At 40.8% G+C, this 18,793-nt stretch overlaps 1 protein-coding gene and 2 long non-coding RNA genes across 6 annotated transcripts in view; 1 reads left to right on the top strand and 2 right to left on the bottom strand.

Annotated features, from left to right (window-relative positions):
- The window catches only part of LOC107833487 (uncharacterized), a 3,883-nt gene extending 1,469 nt beyond the window's left edge, over positions 1-2,414 (bottom strand). Inside the window, exon 1 of the long non-coding RNA XR_001659232.1 lies at positions 708-2,414. This is a non-coding gene — a long non-coding RNA (uncharacterized LOC107833487). The remainder of the gene's footprint in view (positions 1-707) is intronic.
- LOC107833488 (uncharacterized) overlaps positions 1-15,918 on the top strand; it is a 28,888-nt gene extending 12,970 nt beyond the window's left edge. Inside the window, exons 2-3 of the long non-coding RNA XR_001659234.1 lie at positions 12,254-12,259; positions 15,906-15,918. This is a non-coding gene — a long non-coding RNA (uncharacterized LOC107833488). The remainder of the gene's footprint in view (positions 1-12,253; positions 12,260-15,905) is intronic.
- On the bottom strand, positions 4,370-18,256 carry LOC103154718 (AMSH-like protease). 4 transcript variants are annotated; one of them, XM_016662934.1, is made up of 10 exons: positions 15,726-18,254; positions 13,602-13,817; positions 12,919-13,066; positions 12,599-12,723; positions 12,370-12,507; positions 10,495-10,607; positions 10,315-10,414; positions 7,671-8,699; positions 4,530-4,855; positions 4,370-4,452 (listed from the first exon to the last, which is right to left on the bottom strand). In XM_016662934.1, the coding sequence occupies exons 1-8, from the start codon at positions 15,924-15,926 to the stop codon at positions 8,643-8,645; spliced, it is 1,098 nt and encodes a 365-aa protein (XP_016518420.1). In that variant the 5' UTR covers positions 15,927-18,254; the 3' UTR covers positions 4,370-4,452; positions 4,530-4,855; positions 7,671-8,642. The 4 variants fall into 4 exon arrangements, with proteins under 4 accessions (XP_016518420.1, XP_016518419.1, XP_016518421.1 ...); XM_016662933.1 differs by having other exon boundaries at positions 4,370-4,855; XM_016662935.1 differs by lacking the exon at positions 7,671-8,699 and having other exon boundaries at positions 4,370-4,855; positions 15,726-18,256.
- Positions 18,257-18,793: the final 537 nt, after the last annotated feature.

Raw genomic sequence — 18,793 nt, 5'->3', positions numbered from 1 at the left:
GTTTGGCCGGAGACACCAACATGCTCCTCTACTGCATCGGACCGTCTTCAGTCTCTTGAGTACTACAGCCAGTGTCGATCTCTGGATTATAACAAACAAAAACCATAACAATGAGAAATGGAGCTAAGGAATACATTTTTACTACAACTCTAACAACAAGCCTCCATTACAGAAATGTAGGGTTTCAGAGATATTAACACTTAAATAATCATTTTTGGAGCTTGAATCTTCGAAGAATCCATGGAGGGATCAGGAGGGGGAGGTTAGGCTGACGACTGGATATTCATCCGCAACCAGACTGGTTCTAATATATACAAAAAGGCAATAAAAGGATTAAAACATGCTGCAAAACGATATAAGAAGACACAACAGCGAGATTAATGCTCTCAAAGTAAGAAAAAGTATATTAATTTTTTTCAAAGGAAAAAAATCTATCACAAAAGTTGATAAATCTGACCAATATGCATGTAAACGTTCATTATAATGAAAAACATACTCCAGATTATTATGGATCTGTTCAAGTTAGCGAATAATTTGATTAAATCTTCACCGGCTCGATATTTTTCCAACAAATACTCCGCTAACATTCGGCATGCTAAGCTAAATATACTAACACCGAGCCGTGTGGCGAACGTGACGTCTGTCATACAGGTTGAGCTCAACTCAAAATAATAGTTATAAACCATCTCAGAAAAAAAGTAACTTACCAAGCGCAGTAAATAACTCAGACATGTGGAGGTAAATAGTCCTGAAATGACTTGGCTTCTGTCGCTTCGCTTCGGTGGGAATCTGTGATTCTGGGGCGGAGGCAGTGAATGAACTCCTTCAGTGTTAGAGACGCTGGTGGAGTTCAGAGTTCAAAAGTCAAGAGTTATTGATTCTATTTTAACACCTCTAGATTTGATAGGGAAACACTTTGTTATAACACTGGATTTTAACTACTAACCCCAGATTTTAACTACACACCCTAGACTTACATAAACAGAATGTGACTCTATTAGAGTAAAATTAACTCTGCTTTTGCAAAAAGTCTTCTAACACCAAAACATTTAACACTTTTGAATTTGCTGTTTATATAAACTGTTGCTATGTAATCCGTGTTCATGATTTGTTGGCTTAGAATCACTTCATTTTGGAATTTCCCAAGAAGTCCTCATCTTCTAATGATAACACTAATGATTTCCCAGTTTAGCCCAGACCATGATGTGTTTCCTGCTGGGAATTTCCGCAAAGTGGGAGGAAGGGAGCTGTGCAGGAGGGGGTCTGTTTCTGTCTGATATGATGCAGTCATCATTACAATAATAAACTGTAGGAAGTCCGATGTTTGGTTTCAGAATGAGAGTCTGACCAGTCCAGTTTGGATTTCAAGTCTGGAACAGATTAAACTGATAAGGCTCTTCATAAAATAATCTGTTCTGACTCATTTAGCCTCTATGTCTGAATCTTTCCACAGAGACATTAAGGGTGCATTCACACCAGGCCTTTTTAGTCCACCTTAATTGAACTTTCCCTTGTTTACCTGAAAAGTCTGATTCATTTGGGAAAGAGTGAATGCACAATCAAACTTTGATGATAAAAAGCAAACTCTGGTCTGCCTAAAAACCTTGGTCTCAGTTTAACTAAAATGAACTCTGGCACAATTCAAAAGTACATGAGGATGCCAACAGACCAGAGACCGCTCTAAAAGCAGAATACGTTCTGGGTAAATACAACCAAAACAAAACAACGTGTGAGTATAACACTAGAGGGAGAAATAAATATATTTTCTTTGAAGTTATTGTCTAAATAGAACAGATGAGAACAATTTGATGAATTTGAAACAAAGTATCAGAATTATCAGAAGCGGAAGGGAAAGAAGTATTTATATGTATTAGTGAGCAGTTACAAAGCAAGCTGTCATGGGGCCCAGGGACATAATAACCGGGGGGAAAAAATCAACTCAAAACAAGGATGCACTTTTAAGTTAATTTCACAAATTAATAATAAAATTTAATAAAACAAAAAAAAATTACAGGTTGTAGATTATTGCATTCTAAAAAGTGTATTTGGGCTGTAGTTCATGTTATAGACTTATTCACTTAACTTTTTCAGTTTAGTGACGACTTTTTCATATTCACCTAATTTAAAAGTTACAAATCTCTAACTTAAAGGAACTTTTTACTTTGACTTTACTTAAAACAGTCGAGTTCAACATCAGTTTCATATCCTACGTCAGCTTCGCCAGAGACACTGAAAAAAGAAAATAGTTGAACCTGTCATGTTTGTTTTAAGACAGTGGTTCTTAACCTTTTTTGAGGTACCGAACTCACCAGTTTCATATGCGGATTCACTGAACCTTTCTGCAGTGATAAAAATATGATTTCCCCCCCCCCCAAATTCAAGACATAGGGATGACCCAACTACAGTCTAGTTGGGTCACCCCAAGATCACCAAGTCTTCTTAAAAGGTAGAGTCTCTAGAACAGTTCTTCAAAATATAGTCAGTGTTTTCAGCAAAGTTGAGCTGACTGTCCAGGAACGACCCAAATTTGCCACAGTTTCAACAGGTTGGCCATCGAGAGAAACTGGAACCACTTTAAGGTCTTGTTTAGATCATTTAATTAGCTCTACATTCTTAAGAGAATGAAAAATTTATAATAAAGACTTTGCAGTATTCTGATTTAGTAATTTAGTAATATTAGTTGTGTTACCACCCCCACGCCACTAGAGGGAGTACCAACCCCGAAAGGATGCGACTAAGGAGCAGATTTAGCTACAGAATGGACTCTTTGCACCTCAGCTTCCGCGTTTGGGGAAAAGCGGCTCGATTGTTTCCGATCTATTGAAAATGGCCTTTTACTTTAGGTGCTTGCAGTGCTTGGCCAAGGTTTGTACATCGATCCGAAGCCCCAACAAGTCAGCTGGAGAAAGGTTTTAAGATGTTCGCCTCGTTATACATTTAGTGATACGTAGGTGAGTTTTACTTAAACTTTGTGGCTAACATTAACGTTAGCTTATGCTAGTAGGCAATATTCTCGGACATTGTTCTTGTAAAAATGTGCTATTTAAGTATCTAAACATTCTAACGGACAATGTTTTACCTAATTTTCAAGTATATTGTGTGTGTTTATTGTCGTTAGTGTCAGAGACTAACGGGGAGGTTACGGTTCGGGCTTTTTACTTCCGAAGCACAAGCCTCATAGCTTAACAGTAGCGCAGCTCTGGTGTCAGAGATCTGGTTCGGCTGTTCAGGTTCAAAGTTGCTGCTTTTAGAAAAATATGACCGTGTTATGTCTCTGTTATTTCATTTTATTAACTTAACGTGTTTCTTGCGAAGAGCTCCAATAGGACGGTGTTTACAGCAGTATGTACAGGCGGATCGGTTGCTCGGCTGTCTGGCTCTAGTCTGCTCTCTCGTTCCCATACACTCGCTCTTTCAGGCTTAATACAGAAGTGATTCCATGGAAATAACTCAGGGAGGCTCCTTTATTTATCATCCGTATCCCTGGTATTTTTAGGCTGATCCGGAGTGAAGTGAAGGCTGCAAACTTTGTGTGGTGCAGCGTTAGCTTTAACTGGTAGTGGCAAATATTTACAAGCCACCATCTTCTTAATTCAGGATCGCTTGGAAATTAATGAAAATTTAAAAGCTCATTATATTAGGAAGACAACAACGTTTATAGTATTGCGTTTTTTGCATCTTAAATACGACTTAGTCTTTTCTACCAGTCATGGTGACCTCAAAGTGGAAACAAGTGAGCGGCATTAGCTCCTGGAGATGTGACGTCAACGCCGTAGGTGCAAAGAGCCCATTTGGTAAAAACGGTGAGCTTTGCTGAAGTACTTAAAGACCAGTTCAAATCTATGCTGAGTGGAACTCCTTCAATCAGTGCTCCTCCGCAGCACTGATTGGCTAAGCAATGTAACTTGATCCTCTGCAGCAAGTGATGGCAAAGCGGGGCGTCATCACGACTTTACACAAGTGTCTCTTTACCTCCGCGGCAGAGGCTCCGCTGAACCCCTGAGCAGTGGCGCAACTGCACATTATTCAGGTGGATGCGAAAACATAAATCGCCCCACCCCCCACCAAGGAAGGAACGTCAGCGTAGAAAACATACGCTCGCTCCACCCCCCCGCGCTAGATTTACCTCATTATGTGAGTTAGGTGAAGGAGCGTAAGGCACGCTGAACTGTATGGGAAAACATAATCGGCCCCCTCCAGACGGGGTTTTGGCGCCCCCTCTGCGTTGCATACGCTGCATACCCACTTTTTGCGCCACTGCCCCTGAGACCGACTCATCGAACCCCTGGGGTTCGATTGAACCCAGGTTAAGAACCACTGGTTTAAGATTTCGAACCCACATGCAGAACGCCAGTCAAGAAAAGAGAAACCAGTTTTAAAAGATTTATTGACAAGCAGGTAAGTCAACGGCAGGGTCTCGGGTAAATAGTGGATCGCTGGAACGTCGGGGCACTGGAGCAAACAGACCTGGTGGTGAGTTTGAGGTCGTGGTAAATTACAGATATTAACTTGAAAGTTGTTCTGCTTACTCTTAGGAAAAAACGGAGCTGCCAGGGAGTTGGATACTGATGGTCTGGGTCTTTTGAGTCTTGTTGGAGTTCTCACCGGACACATAGTCAAGGTAGGGGTTGCCCAGAGGGAGGACTGGTGAAGGGAGTCGTCAGGTAGGGGCGGACAGGTACGTCTGACTTGAAGGCGTCACAAGGAGCGAACGGACTGCTAGCCGGAGAACACAGGTACTGAAGAAGTCTTTCAACGGAGGCAGGGGAGCATTGACTTGGGCACCAATGGATATAGAGCCACGGTGTCGCAAGGGAACTCTGAGTCACAGCCAGGCTTGGAGTCATGGGATCATCTGAAAAGGGTCCAAAGAACAAGGAAAGGTTACTTCTAGTATTCAAGAGAAAGCACACAAAAATACGCAGGAAGGCTCAGAGCTATTATCATTGGCTAACACTTGGGCGTCGGTGTGCTGGCAGTCGGCATCTCTTAACACCCTGCTGGCGAGCTGATTGATCACCGGTGTGAACGGTGACGTCAGCACTCCAGTCCTCCTGAGCTCGTCTGCATGGCTCCATCTGGTGGTCGATGGTAGGAACGACGGCACAAGAGGAAAAGACCAAAACCCAAAAGGACCCAGATACTAACAGAACCAACTTAATTGAATTGCGTCAGTTGGTAAAAAGTAATTCAGCTTACTTTATTGTTTGTCCAAATCAATTTATTATGTTCATTCAATTCATTAAGATTTTTTAAAAACTGAATTCAATAAGTGTGTTTTACATGACAAATTTAAGTCACTCTTTCTTAAATCATTTATTTTTTTCTAATTAATAATTCAAATCTTTTCGACTTAATTCTACAGAAAGTCAGCACAAACTTAAGTTGTTCCAAACTAAAAAAAACTAAAATATCCAAAATTACATTATCAGTCACATTGTACTTAAAATTAGAATTTAAACATTTTAAACATGTTATTTTAGTTTTCCAAATATCTTGTACTCACCGCCAGGGGCGCCACCAGCAATCGTGGGCCCCCTGACAAAAAATGTGTTTGCCCCCCTCACCCCCCCACAGCTACTGTTACAATTTTTTGAGTCTTTTTGACCCATAAAAAGCGTCACAATTTTAAAGACTTGCATCTGCCTTGCTTTCTTTGGTTCAATACTGATAAATTAGTACAATATTTACTGCTCTTGAATTTAACATCCAACAGTATGCAAGTTGGTTGCTTAACTTTTTTCTATTAGTTTTAACTTACTGAAATGTCTCTCTCCATGAGCAACAGGCAAAAGCAACTTGCAACTACACATAAAGCAATCCAGACTTCTCAAAATGTTATGTAGTTGCATTTTATTCAGGCTGCAGTACATAACTTAATAAAAAATATGTTTTCTCCATATTTGTTAAAGCTGTTGCCATGTTGTAGCAGTTTGTTATGAAACAGATAATCTGTGAAAACAATCAATCTCCGCCATCTCCTTCCTGAATTACGATTACTGGTTAAAGTAATGCACCGTTCTGACCAAAACAACCAATCAGAACCAGTAGGACGCTCTTAGCACTGTTCATTCACTCACTGCTAAATGTGCTAATGGTGGCGAAACAACTTATTACAAGAAACAGTTTATCTGCCATCATTGGTAGCTATGCTAACTAATCTGAGCATTCACAGTTTCAATCTGCACAGCTCTGTGCTATACTAGCTGCAGTATGGCACAAAGCGAGAAGATTGTGATTGACAGCACTAAAACTCTCCTGCCACTGACTGGTTGTTTCTGGCACTGGGCGAAAGCAGAGGAAATAGATTTTTCACAGATGACCTCTCATACCATACTGTCACAACATAATGACAGTTTTTAAAATTATGTGAAAAAAAAAATTTATATAAAAGTTACATACTGCAACTTTAATTTCACTCAGGAGAGGACGGGTCAGGAGGGACGTTGGTTAGAGCTGCTGCTGACTGACTCATCTGTTAAGTGGTAAAAGGTACAAGTTAAATATATGAATATGTTGGTAATATTTTTCCTTAATTCACTAAATGCTAGTGAAATGGAGGCAAACAGTAGTCTATAGCTACACTAACTATGCTAAATGGTTGGTAATCTCACAGTCTACTCACCTCTCTTGGAGAAAAACTGCCCAAATAGCACACGATGTAAAATCAACGTTGAATTATAGTCAGAATGGTTGATTTTTGGTTTAAGTCGAAAACTGACGGTGGATCAATCATCCAATTCTAGCTGTTGAAACTGTGTCATTGAATCAATGTTTTGTGGTTGAAATCTAATGAATGAAATGCCAATGTCTGATCAATGTTGAATCAATGTATGCTGTTTTGTCACACCCCTTCCCATCTTCTCCTCATCGGAGCTCTGGGTGAGAGCATTTTATTACTGAGGGAGGGTTATCACATTTTTAAAAGCACTGTAGAGTATAGTGGGTGCGAATTCTTTTCTGTACATTTTCTTACTTGTTCATAAAAATTCTTACTTACTGTTTGTGTGTGATATATTGACACAAAAACATCTACATCTTACTACAAGGAGTGGAGCGGTCCATCCCAACTATTTACATGAGTGAGATGTCCCAACCACACAGCCACTTCACTGTTGGCTTGTTTGCAAAAGACTTTAATTCAATGTTGAATTGCCATCATGTGCAATCTGGGTACAGAACAAAATCCCAACTCAATGTTGTCAACACATAGTGCTTAAGTTAAAATTTGATTAACCCTCACCTAAAATTAAAGTTCTAATTAAAAGTAATTAAGTAAAGATCTATTATTATTACTTGGGTGTAGGTAGGCTAGGTATATGTAGAAATAACTGAAAATACTGTTTCTTTGGCAGTAAATAGTTTTACATTATTTCAGATTTTGCTGTTGACATAGGTGACCGGTGGACTAAGAGTTACCATGGTGTGAGCGGTCCAGTCAGCTCAGAGTTGTTGGGAACCGGGGTGGTGCACTGGGTTTTGCTGCTGTTTTCCCCTTTTCACCACCAGAGGGCACCTAGTTCTTGGATTACCTGCACACCTGCAAATTGTCAGATCATCTGGAGGAGTATATGAGGAGCGAACGGCCAACACTTCTTTGCCAGAGTGTTAGCCAATGTTTGGTACATCAGGCCTCCGTGTTATCTTTCTGTGTTTTCCTCATTGAGTACCTCCAAGTAATATCTCAGTGTGCCTCCTCTTCAGGTGATTCCTCATGACACCATGGATGTTACCCACTGGTTGCCCGAGCTCCTGGCTTTCTCTGTGTATTGCTTCCCTTGTGACGCCGTGGATGTTACCCACTGGTTGCCCGAATTCCACTGACACCTCCGCAGTTAACCAAACCTTCCTGGATTTCTCAGTTGGCTGTCTCCCTCGCTCCTCTCCGCCGGAAACTTGAAATTTACCTGCCGGCCCTACACCGCTGTCCACCCGTCGGCCTAAGCAGCAAGCCCTCCATCGTGACCACTACCTGGTAACCTCAGTGAACCCTTCCTGGGATCAAATGCACCTCCAACACAAGTAAGACCAGTCCATTTGTTTCGAAACTGCCTTTTTCTACAACCCTCAAACTCACCACCTCCTCTCTCCTACTCCAGTGATCCACTGACCCTGATTGCCGTCATCCCCAGGACCCACTGCTCTGATTATTGTTCTGTTTCTTACAATAAACCATTTAACTGATTTCTGTTCTCCGCCTGGTGTTTCTGCATGTGGGTTAGAAAACTAGAACCCATCATGACAAGAGTGACCAGCAGACTTGATGTTTCTATGGTGACAAACTGAAACATTAGGGCCTCATTTTGACTTTGCCACATCAAGAATGAACTATATTTATTCTTTCAGAACACTAACTGGATCAGCTGAGTCATTCAGAAAGCTGCAGTCGGCCGCATATACAGCATTGTTAAAGCCCTGAGTACCGTTTTCAGGCATAGCCTGTCAGGCAGAGCTGTATGGGGTCTAATGCAACTGCAACTAGCCTGTTAATTTGCATCACATCACATACAAGAAGCAGAAAAACAGATGTGCCACTGTGAGAGCAGCCGATAGGTTCACACAAACGCTGAGGCAATGAGTTTACAGCTTCCTCTTTAGCACAAAAGCATGGCAGTAAACAGAAGGGCAGTGCTTTCCTTCTGTCATCTGAGGTCCAACAGGTTGAGCTTGTAGTCCCTGACCACCACGTGCTTACAGACCTGAGAAGACCAGAGGGGCTAGAGTTATGAAAGGCAGCAGGTGAGTCAAACTCCATTAAATCTAATTAAATTAAAACAGATTTGAAAATGTGCACGGATATAAATTCATCTATCCCATTTTCTTCCACTTATCTGGGATTGGCTTACAAATGTCGCAGCCTAAGTAAGGAGGCTCAGACTTCTCTCTCCCCCACCACTTGGGCCAGCTCCTGTGATGAATCCCAATGCGTTCCCAGGTCAGCCGAGAAACTTAGCCTTTCCAGTGTGTCTTGGAGAGACTAAGACTTCTCTAGGTTTCCTCTAGGTGGGACATGCCTGGAGCACCTGAACAAGGAGGGGTTCAGGAGGCATCCTAACAGGTGCCCGAGCCATCTCAACTGGCTTCTCTTGGCGTGGAGAAGCAGTGGATCTACTCTAAAGCCCTGTTTACATGACAATGATCCAATGAGAATGGAAGTTTTGTTCCATTTCTATTAAACCATTTACATGAAGACATTCATCTTTGTTTACACAGTAATGGTACACATTGAAAAGGTGTAATGCCCTCAACACGCCACTAGTTGGTGCTAGGTGCTTTGGAACTAAGTGCACATGCGTTAAAAAAAAGTTCTACCTGAAAGCCGTTGTTATGTGGATTTGCATTTCATCATCAGATACTGTTCCCTCAGTATCTGGGGGAACACACACTACGTATGTGTGTTTGTGTGTCTGATGAGTGCGTAGTTGCAAAAAAGTGAAGAAAGTGGGATAACTTCGCCGAAGCCAAACTGTGCTGTTGCCAGAGAAAACATTCACTATTTTTGTGTAAATGTACAGTGCAAAGACAACGAAACTCTTCCGTTTTCACCAGAAATTGTTGTCATGTAAACAGGGCCTAAGTCCCTCTGGCTAACTGATAGCACCAGCAACTGCACTCAGAGATAGGGTTAGAAACTGGGGTGAGAAATCTTATTTCAAAGGGAGAGCTCAGACACCCTGCAGAGAAAACTCATTTTGTTCACTTGTATCCATGATCTCATTCTTTCAGCCAAGACCCAAACTCATGCCTATAGATCTATAGATGAGGGTAGGAACATAGATTGTTCGCTAAATTGAGAGCTATTGCCATTTGACTCTGCTCTCTCTTCACTGCAACAGGCTAAGAAACTTAAACTCCTCCTCTTGAACTATGACCTCTTCCCCAACCTAGAAAGGGCACCCTTTTCCAGCTCAAAATGATGGCCTCAGATTTGGAGAACGATCCTCGTCGTTGTTAATATTCATGTTCAAAAGTGGGTTGTACATTTACTTGAGTAACTTTTTGTGAAAAAAAAAAAAAAAAAAAAACAGTAATTTTTCTGCACTAATAAATCTATGAACAATGAACTGACAAACTAAAGTACAATCCTCAAAAGCTACTATCCTGGCCTCTGGTGAGAAAGGTAAGAAGTATGCTGGAACAAGAATGCAACTAAAAGTTGCAGGCTAGTAGTAGCTGCAACAATTACAGTCCCTCTTTGATAAGAGGGACTGTAATTGGGAACCCGTGAAACATAGTCTCCTCCTACCGAGACATAGGACAAAAATATTTAGCATATGTAACAAGATAAAGATGGGAACAAGAAGAGTCTCTCACCGTGAACAGAGGAGGCTCCTTGGAGTGGGGATGGAAACCTTTTTGTCTGCATCCAGAAACTTCCAACATGCCCGCACCAGTGAGTCTGAACACACCCATACTGAGATACACAACTAGGGTCAGTGAGGAGGCTAAAAAGTCTCATAGGAAATGAAGTCCAAAGAGTTAGCATACACATACTCATTGTGTTTTGGAGCACAAACGATGGCCAGTGCCTCCGGAAGCATCAGCTGGTAGGAACAGTGAGTGTGGAGGTCCACACTGGACAGGAATGCAGTCTGGGAGGGATGGGTCTGAGTGCACAGGTCAGTTATTAGTGACAGAGACTACAACACAAGCCAGAGGACAGAGAAACAACAGAACCACAGTATCTCCAAATGTCACAAAGGTTACACAATGAAACCAACAGCTAAGAAAGGATGGAATGTCATCTGCTTTGACTGAACAATTTTAGGCCCTACTGACACAAAGCCTCTGTCCCTGAGCAGAGTGAGGACACGGACCTGGCTGTGCTCTGATTTCTGACAAGAGGGAGATGAAACACCTTACTAACAATTCCTCACTGTGCTGGAAAGATTACCGCAAAGTCAGTGACTGAAATGAGTTGGGCCTCCTTTCTACCAGCTGGCATATGATTCACCATAAATACAATTAAATTTAAGTGATTTGAATGTAATCTGAATATATCCAGATTGGACTGCACTACTTTGGTATTTATATAAATGGATATGGATATGAATTGGAGGCATATGTCTTTGAGATATTATATTGCATCATACTGACATTGGCATGTTATTGGAATTGTTTTAAACTGACACTATGCTGAAGGGGAGGAAACACTGTTTTTACTACAAACACTAATTTCAGGGTGGTGTCACTAAATTCATACTTGAGTGCCTGCCAGAGCATCTCTTAAAGCGCTCCAGAGAATGGGTGGAGAAAGTAATTGTGAAGCTGATCTTGGTTTGCTACAGTACTTTAATGTACTCACACTTTAACAAACAAGTGTATGGTTTCTTTGAAGAAATAACAGATACGACAAAAGTACGAATAAATACGTAAATAAACTATAAATATGAATAAACCTAAACTTCAACTTTCACCAGTTGTTTCCAAACAAAATAAACAAGTTTTACAATCACATTATCATCTTATTCTCTTCATATCAAGTTACAATCAGTATAAACAATATACTTCGGGTACTTGACTCTTATTTCAAAAATCCAAAGGGACATTTCCGTTGCAGAATTAGCGGCAAATATTGGATTAAAAACCTGAAGTAAATTATAGTTGCTGCTTTACTGTACAGTGGTTGATAATGTTCCCAAACCAATCAACAAACAAAGAATCATAAAACAACTGGAATACATTTAACTCAACAGAGGAAGGAGGTTAGTCAAGTGGGTAATCAACCAGCGTTCATCTGGAGCAGACGCCATTTGTAAAGTAAATAAACTTCTAAATATATTCACAAACTGACACATGCAATAAACAGTCATAATAGTATGCAACCACATCACAGCTGATAAAACTAAAATGTTCACTTGTCATTTATGCACACATGATGGAATGAGCTCCCCTACAGCCCAACATCAAAACCTTAACTCACCAGCTTCTCTGTGACGTCTCTCATATGAGAGACGTCACAGAGAAGCTGGTGAGTTGCTGCCAATCAATCCCACCAATCAACACTCACATAAAACACGGATTAATAATTAAAATGCATCAAATAATAACTGAAAACTATAAATCACTGACTTTGGAGCCTTTTATACAATTGCAGAAAGACACTACTATGCCTCTGTTCCTATCTCTGGTCCACTCTCACTCCTCTCATCTCTTGCTGGATTGTGCCGTATTGTGCTGTTGCCAGAGTAATACAAGCTGATGCAAATGAAGCGGAAACAGAGGGAAAAACTGAGGTCCTTTTAAAAGTTAGGGCTGAGTGGGTGTGGGCTGTGAGAGGACACATAGTGCTTTGTATAAGAACCTATCGTTAAAAAGAACAGAACATCTAAATACTTTAGAAAGTGCCTTATTAATGTGTCGTCATACATGAATCCACCCCACTGTCAGCAGGTTCTGTTGGTCCTGGAATCCAAACAGCTCCTCCACATTCTCCATGTCGCAGAAATCCGGTCCAGCTGATTGTTTTGGGATCACCACATGAGTCAGCACAAATTCGTTATGGGTCTGAGAGACACACACAGTCAGAGAGAACCTTATCAGGTTTTGTTTTCTTGTTTTGTCGAGGAACATTTTTCCTTTCTACCCAAAAACTCACCAACCGTCCACAGAGGACACCGCAGGTTTCTATTCCTCTGGCCGTATTGGAGTCAGCCAGCAGGAGGAACCGATGCGTCAGATCTCTGGGAATCACCACCCGCCTCAGACCCTCCACCCTCTTATCTGCACAGATGAAATCAACTCACACTGAAGCCTTAGAGCTCTGTTTATGCTACCATGTTTGAGATTTGCACGGCGATTCCTTAGGAACAAACACCAAAGGTTTGAGAACTCCCTCCGAGTCTGACCCAGCTTGGTTTCAGACAGATTGAATTAGCATTGGGAGCAGAAAAAACATTTGCAGCTGTGTGTACTCACTGTGTATTCCTGCTAACGCAGCAACTGGTTGGGTCACAGTCACAGGCCTGTTTCTGTTTGGGTCCACCCTCTGAGAATATATGCTGCTTTTGATCGACTGCTTAGACAAACAGCAGCCAACTGGGACCTCAGGCACTTTGGTCTGCAACTGCAGGAAACCACATACAGCATCACTATGTACTGCAGATACATAGTATAATACATTACCACACAGACCCCTACAAAGTACCACTCAGAATATTACAAAGGGTACAACACATAGTACTGCAGAGTACTACAGAGAATTGTGTATTACTAAACTATTGCAATGTATTTTCAATTTCTAAAAAGGTACTGTGCAGTACTAGAGAACACTACTAGAGATTACCACAGGATAATTATCTTAGAGTATTACTAAATAATGCACAGTAAAGCAGTTCTACTGAGTACTAAACAATACTAATGGGTACAACAAAATACCAGATGGTATTTCATAGTACTAAACAAAAGAAAAACATTACTACACATATTACTATACAGCTACAATATAATAGAGAGTACTAAATATATATTGCAGAGAATTATACATTGTTAAAAAAAACTATACAGTACTTAAGACTAAAGAGTACAAGACAGAGTTTCAGAGTACCAGACACTACTTCACTATGGCGTATAATAGGGAAATCTAAGTAGTGATGCAGCACCTTCAGCGCTGCCTCCTCTCCTCTCTTATTAGCCAGCTCCTGACGCCTCAGCTGATCTTCAAAGTAGCGAAACTGTTCTGACTCTATCTGCATCTGTCGCAGTGCTGCTACTCGCTGCTTCTCCTCCTCTAGCAGCAAGAGGCGCTGCCTGTCCTCGTCCAACAAAGACAGCTGCTGCAGGTGCTGACCACACCCATCCACCACCATGGCCTGACCCTGAAGAAACAATTGGATCAGATTGGTGTGCTGTGAATGCAGGTAGTAGAAGTCTCCTCTTTACTGATAAATAGTTTTATATTTACAGACACAGGAGATCCATTATTGATCCAATAAACCAATAGATGCAACTCTATCTGATCACCATCACTGAACAAAAGATCACATTTACTCTCCATGTAGAGGGCATTACCCACAATCATACCCAGTGACATGTGGTCAGGGGAGGCCTGTCATTGTGGAAAAATAATATACAATGATAAGATCATTTATATTGCTATTTTCACCCTGTGGTTTGCACTTTAAAGTATTTATTTTTCATTTAACTTAACCAATTTTGATTATTTTTTCTTCAAAATTGCTGAATTTTCACAATTTCCTATTAAAATGCTCAGAAGCGCAGCTGGTGAGGCAACAGCGAGCTGAGCCTCACCTGGGATTACCAACCTCTCACTAACTGCACTGGCTGCCATTCGACAAGAACATATTCCTCTCTGTATGCTGATGTGTTCTGTGTTTTCTGTGTAGTTATTTTTCAGGCTTTCTGTGTTTAGTCCTGTCCCTGTCCTGTCTTCCCTGTTGATTGGTTCCCAGGTGTGTCTCATTCCCTGATTATCCTCCCTGTGTATATAAGTCCACCTGTTGTCTTTGTCTCTTGTCGGATCCTTGTCGTATGTCGTATGTTAAGTCTTGTCTAATGATAGTCGTATGTCGTATGTTAAGTCTTGTCTAATGATAGTTTGTCTGCCGGCACAGTTGAACTGTTAAGTCCTGTGTTGGCGTCAGCTCTCGTGTGCAGTCTTCTCCTGATCAGTCGCTACCAGTGTTAGCTTTATCTCCGCTCACTGTGCTGCCTGTTTTCTTGGACTTTTCTTGGATGGTGATCTTGGAGTTGCTTCCAATAAATTCATCCTTCATCTTTCAACCTGGGTCCTCTGCGTTCATTCTCACCACCATACACCGCTACATCATGACATATGCCACCAATAAAATTGTTAAAAAACATTTAATATATGAACTGATTTTACATAATTTAGCATATTTATATAATTTACTGTGTTTTTTGTCACCAACTGTATGTGTAACGTGTTTCGTGTGCTGAGGAGTGATCAGAAACTTAAGAGAATAGATTGGAGGTGAGGCAGGCAGTTTTCTTGCCTCATGGCAGGGGGTGCATGTCACTAATCATTGACTCAATAAATCATAATCTATAATCAATAGAGAGATGTGAAAAACTGACAGATGTCTGAGGACAACTATGTTCAAACTAGTTACCTTATCTGATTAATAAGATGAACACTTAATTTAAAGGGGAAGTATTATGTAAAAGCTTTACATAATGTATTATGTTATTCCCTCATCAAAAACATACCTGGAGTGTTGCCTTGATTTTTTTTTCATGCATGTTTGAGAAATCCTTTAATGTCCCATAGCAGACATTCAGCTGTGCAAAACGCTTGGTGGAACCAAGATTACAAGACTGAGCTTCATGCCTTACAGAGCATCCCTCCCCGACGACTCCCCAGACTCCTTCAGACTAGCCAGCACCAATTAGCAATCACCTGGTGAAACTGTGCATCTGCTGAGCTCATTATATGAGCTACCTTTTAGTGCAACACTGGTAAAAATGTTGCTAAGGGGATAATAGAGGAGCACTGTTGTGATTACTTCCTGATAGTGGAATTTCATAAACACCTTGAAAGCCCAATTTCAAGGTGTTAAATTACAAAGTCATACTGGATATGTGTATATATATATATATATATATATATATATAAGATTGTTATAACAACTGAAGTTAGCATAGTCAATTATGCTTTAAAATGGCTATATGGCTGGAAAAAACTCAATGCTGCCCCTTTAAAGCTTGATGCAATCTGATTGGACCACACACACATACATACACACCTGCGCTCTGAGGTACTCTGAGTGCTCTTTGCTGTATTTCTCCTGAAGACGTTTTTTCAGCGCCTCCTTCTGAGGAAAAGCAACTTCTTGGAGTTTCTGCAGATACAGAGAGTCAACATAAGCCAGAACTACAAAAGGACCCTGGATCAGTGTGTGGGCTGGAATGGAATTGTGGTGTAGTGATGGATCAGTCATAAACATTTCGGCTCAAAATGTGCTTTTCTGCTAGTCTGCCTCTAGTCCAGATTAATTTTCTATTAGCAAATCCAGTAAATCTGTCCGATTGTTCTCAGATTTTGGTAGAACTTAGTGATGGGCTGGTCACAAACATTTCAGCTCTGAGAGCCGGCTATCACTGAGAGCTGTTCTTCATTATAGGGCCGGGGCTACAAACACAGCAGCACAATTACTGTTGAAAGGGGCCAGGAGTTAGGCGATGTAACCAATTGAGTATGTGAATGTGATCAATGCTGGTCTGTAATGACAGATATGATGTCTGATACAGCTGTGACCTATGTGGAAGTTATTCCACCTTGATGAATTCATGGTGACTGGGAGGGGTTTGGGGAGGGGAAGAGAGAGAAAGATCTCTGATTACTCAATTAATCATAAAAATAATCTATAGCGTACTCAATTACTAAAATATTATTTTACAACAGCCCTACACATATAGGGTGAAAACAAATGTCATGATTGTTGGTCAAAACATGGCTTGGGGCTGATGTTTTAATGATTTCTAGGGGGCGATGTGGAGGAATTAGGCCAAATCCACCACATACTGGACTGCAGTCTAAGATCGATCATAGTGAGTTTGGTGCAGCGTGGCTGAAAAATGTGGAATTTAGAGGCAAATATATGGCAACGGTGTGATCTCTGAATTTGCCACGCCACCATGACCACACCTTCTAACAAAAACTATTTGTGTTGTCTATTTTCTGACACAAGATCATCTTGATTAGCTCAAGGGGGTCAGAGATGGAGCTTTCCAAGAAAAAAAAGTAACTTCCTATTCTGAGGGGGCGGGGCTCATATGTCAGAATATGATGACATAGGGTCGTCAGGCATCCAACCAGGATCACTCATGCAGCATGATCCATTTTTTGTTGCTGTTTCTACTTCATTCATAAGTTACTTGCTGTTGGTAAAGTAACCATAAATTCAATCAATGAAGAATAAAAAGAACAGTGTCGTAAAAACACTCATAAAATTAAGTAGGGACTACCCACCTCTGTGGCTCAGTTCCTTCTGCAAAGTTAAAAGTCTCAGGATTTCAGGGCTTAAGATCAAAAAGGTACACCAAATCTGATTGTAACAAACTTGCTATTCACATAAATTTATGTGCTAGTGTGCTCTTATGCATTGATACATAACTTCAAAAACATCTTTTTGAACTAGGCCTGACCTAAACTATAGCATAGTCTTCTCCAGATGAGGACCAAGAGGAAAGTTGCGAAGCTGTGCGTTCCGGTCAACAGAAGGTGAATCATTTATAATACGTGTATCAAGCAAATGAACACATCTACTAATCCTTTCTTTGCAGTGAAAAAAAATACTGACTGGTTCTGATGTTCTCAAAACCCAAATATTTAATTTTGTCTTATAAAAATGAATTGCTGGCCCATACATAATAATGAAGGCTCAGATCGGCTGATTTTTAAAGTTTTTTTAAATATGCAACCTTTTGGACATAGGTAACGCACTCAGAATATGTAAACCAATAGCCATGTCTGAATTTTTTTTTCTTTTAATGCAAAGGAAAAGTAAAATTCACATCGCCAGCTAATATTATGTAGTTCCTGTGTTTTACGATGTTGGTGCAAAACTCCAGCCCCGTCAGAAAGCTGATTCTCCTCCAGCTTTCTCTCGTTTTTACTGCTGACCATCCGGACTGTTAGAGAAAAAATCGCGGTCATTCCACTTCAAAACTTGCCGCACACGTTCCTAGCACTGCTTGTGATTAAAGTCATACCTGCTCCTCTGTACTGAGAAGCTCTCTGATAGCAGTCAGCATGTCTGCAGTCCACAGCTAAACTATAATATTTGGAGTTGTCAGTGACGTAAATCACAAGCCAATCAATGAATGCAGTCAGCTGTCAATCAAATAGTATTGGCGCTATACACTTCTGATTAGTCCTGCTATTACCCCTGGAATAGGTACTAAAATCTGAGAACAGCCGGGCTGAGCTGCGCCACATTTGCAAATGGAAACTGAATCTGGCCAAGGCAGACTCAGACCAACCGGTCAGCGGTGGTCTAGTGGAAAAGCAACTAATGAGGAGCCAGCTCCTGTCGTTCACGTCAAAGAGCTGTCTCTTAGAGCTGAAATGTTCGTGACCGACCCATCACTACTGGGTTGGAGCCAGAGAAACATCTAAAACCAGCAGGACTTGACTGGAACTGGACACCTCTGTGTTAGGCGTTTTCATTGATTGGCAAGAGAAAATGGAAACAGAAAATTGGATCTGGAGTCAGTGTTTGGAAGTGAACAGTAGGAAATCAACAAAAGAAAATAGTATTTGTGGAAAGGAAAACAAAAAAGCTTCCTGTACATAGGTGTTAAATCCCTCGGGGGGAGATGGGTGGGTCCGGAGCGCCCCGCCGCCCCCTCATCTTGAGAAAGTGTGGATTTGTCCCCCCCAATAATTCAATGAATAAAACTGTGTATTTATATAATATAAAAAAAAAAAAAAAAAAAAAAAAAAAAAAAAAACAAATGCGCCGTTAATCTAAGAAAAAAAAAAAGGAATTCCACCCCCCCTCCCCAAGTTTCTGGCAGCCTTCATAACAATCAAAATTAAATACTGTTAGGCATATTAGCTTCAATTTTGATAGGTGCTTATTCTCCCCTACTTTGCAGTAACATGCAGTGTTTTTACTTTTTAACAGTTAACCAAGTCAAAACATGGCAGAAAAGAGAAAAAATTACATCCGATATGTTTTTAGACCAGGAACATGCCAAGTAAGGAGGAAATGCTGCATTTTGAAATTAAGTTAATACAAGTTTCTTAACCCTCAGGGGGTATAAATAAATTTAAACTTAACATTATGGGCAAAACCTTTATGCGGAA

This window comes from Poecilia formosa, unplaced genomic scaffold, assembly GCF_000485575.1.
Source record: "Poecilia formosa unplaced genomic scaffold, Poecilia_formosa-5.1.2 Scaffold396, whole genome shotgun sequence".
NCBI classification, from domain to species: domain Eukaryota; kingdom Metazoa; phylum Chordata; class Actinopteri; order Cyprinodontiformes; family Poeciliidae; genus Poecilia; species Poecilia formosa.
The sequence above is the reverse complement of the archived record's forward strand: the minus strand, read 5'-3'. Positions and strand labels throughout refer to the sequence as shown.

Coding starts and splice junctions, on each gene's coding strand:
- LOC103154718 (XM_016662933.1), bottom strand. CDS start 15,926: ATGTTTATGACTGATCCATCACTACACCACAATTCCATTCCAGCCCAC. Junction 12,724..12,918: donor TGCGTTAGCAGGAATACACA/GTGAGTACACAC, acceptor TCATCTGTGCAG/ATAAGAGGGTGGAGGGTCTG. Junction 10,608..12,369: donor TGACAGTGGGGTGGATTCAT/GTATGACGACAC, acceptor CTGTGCACTCAG/ACCCATCCCTCCCAGACTGC.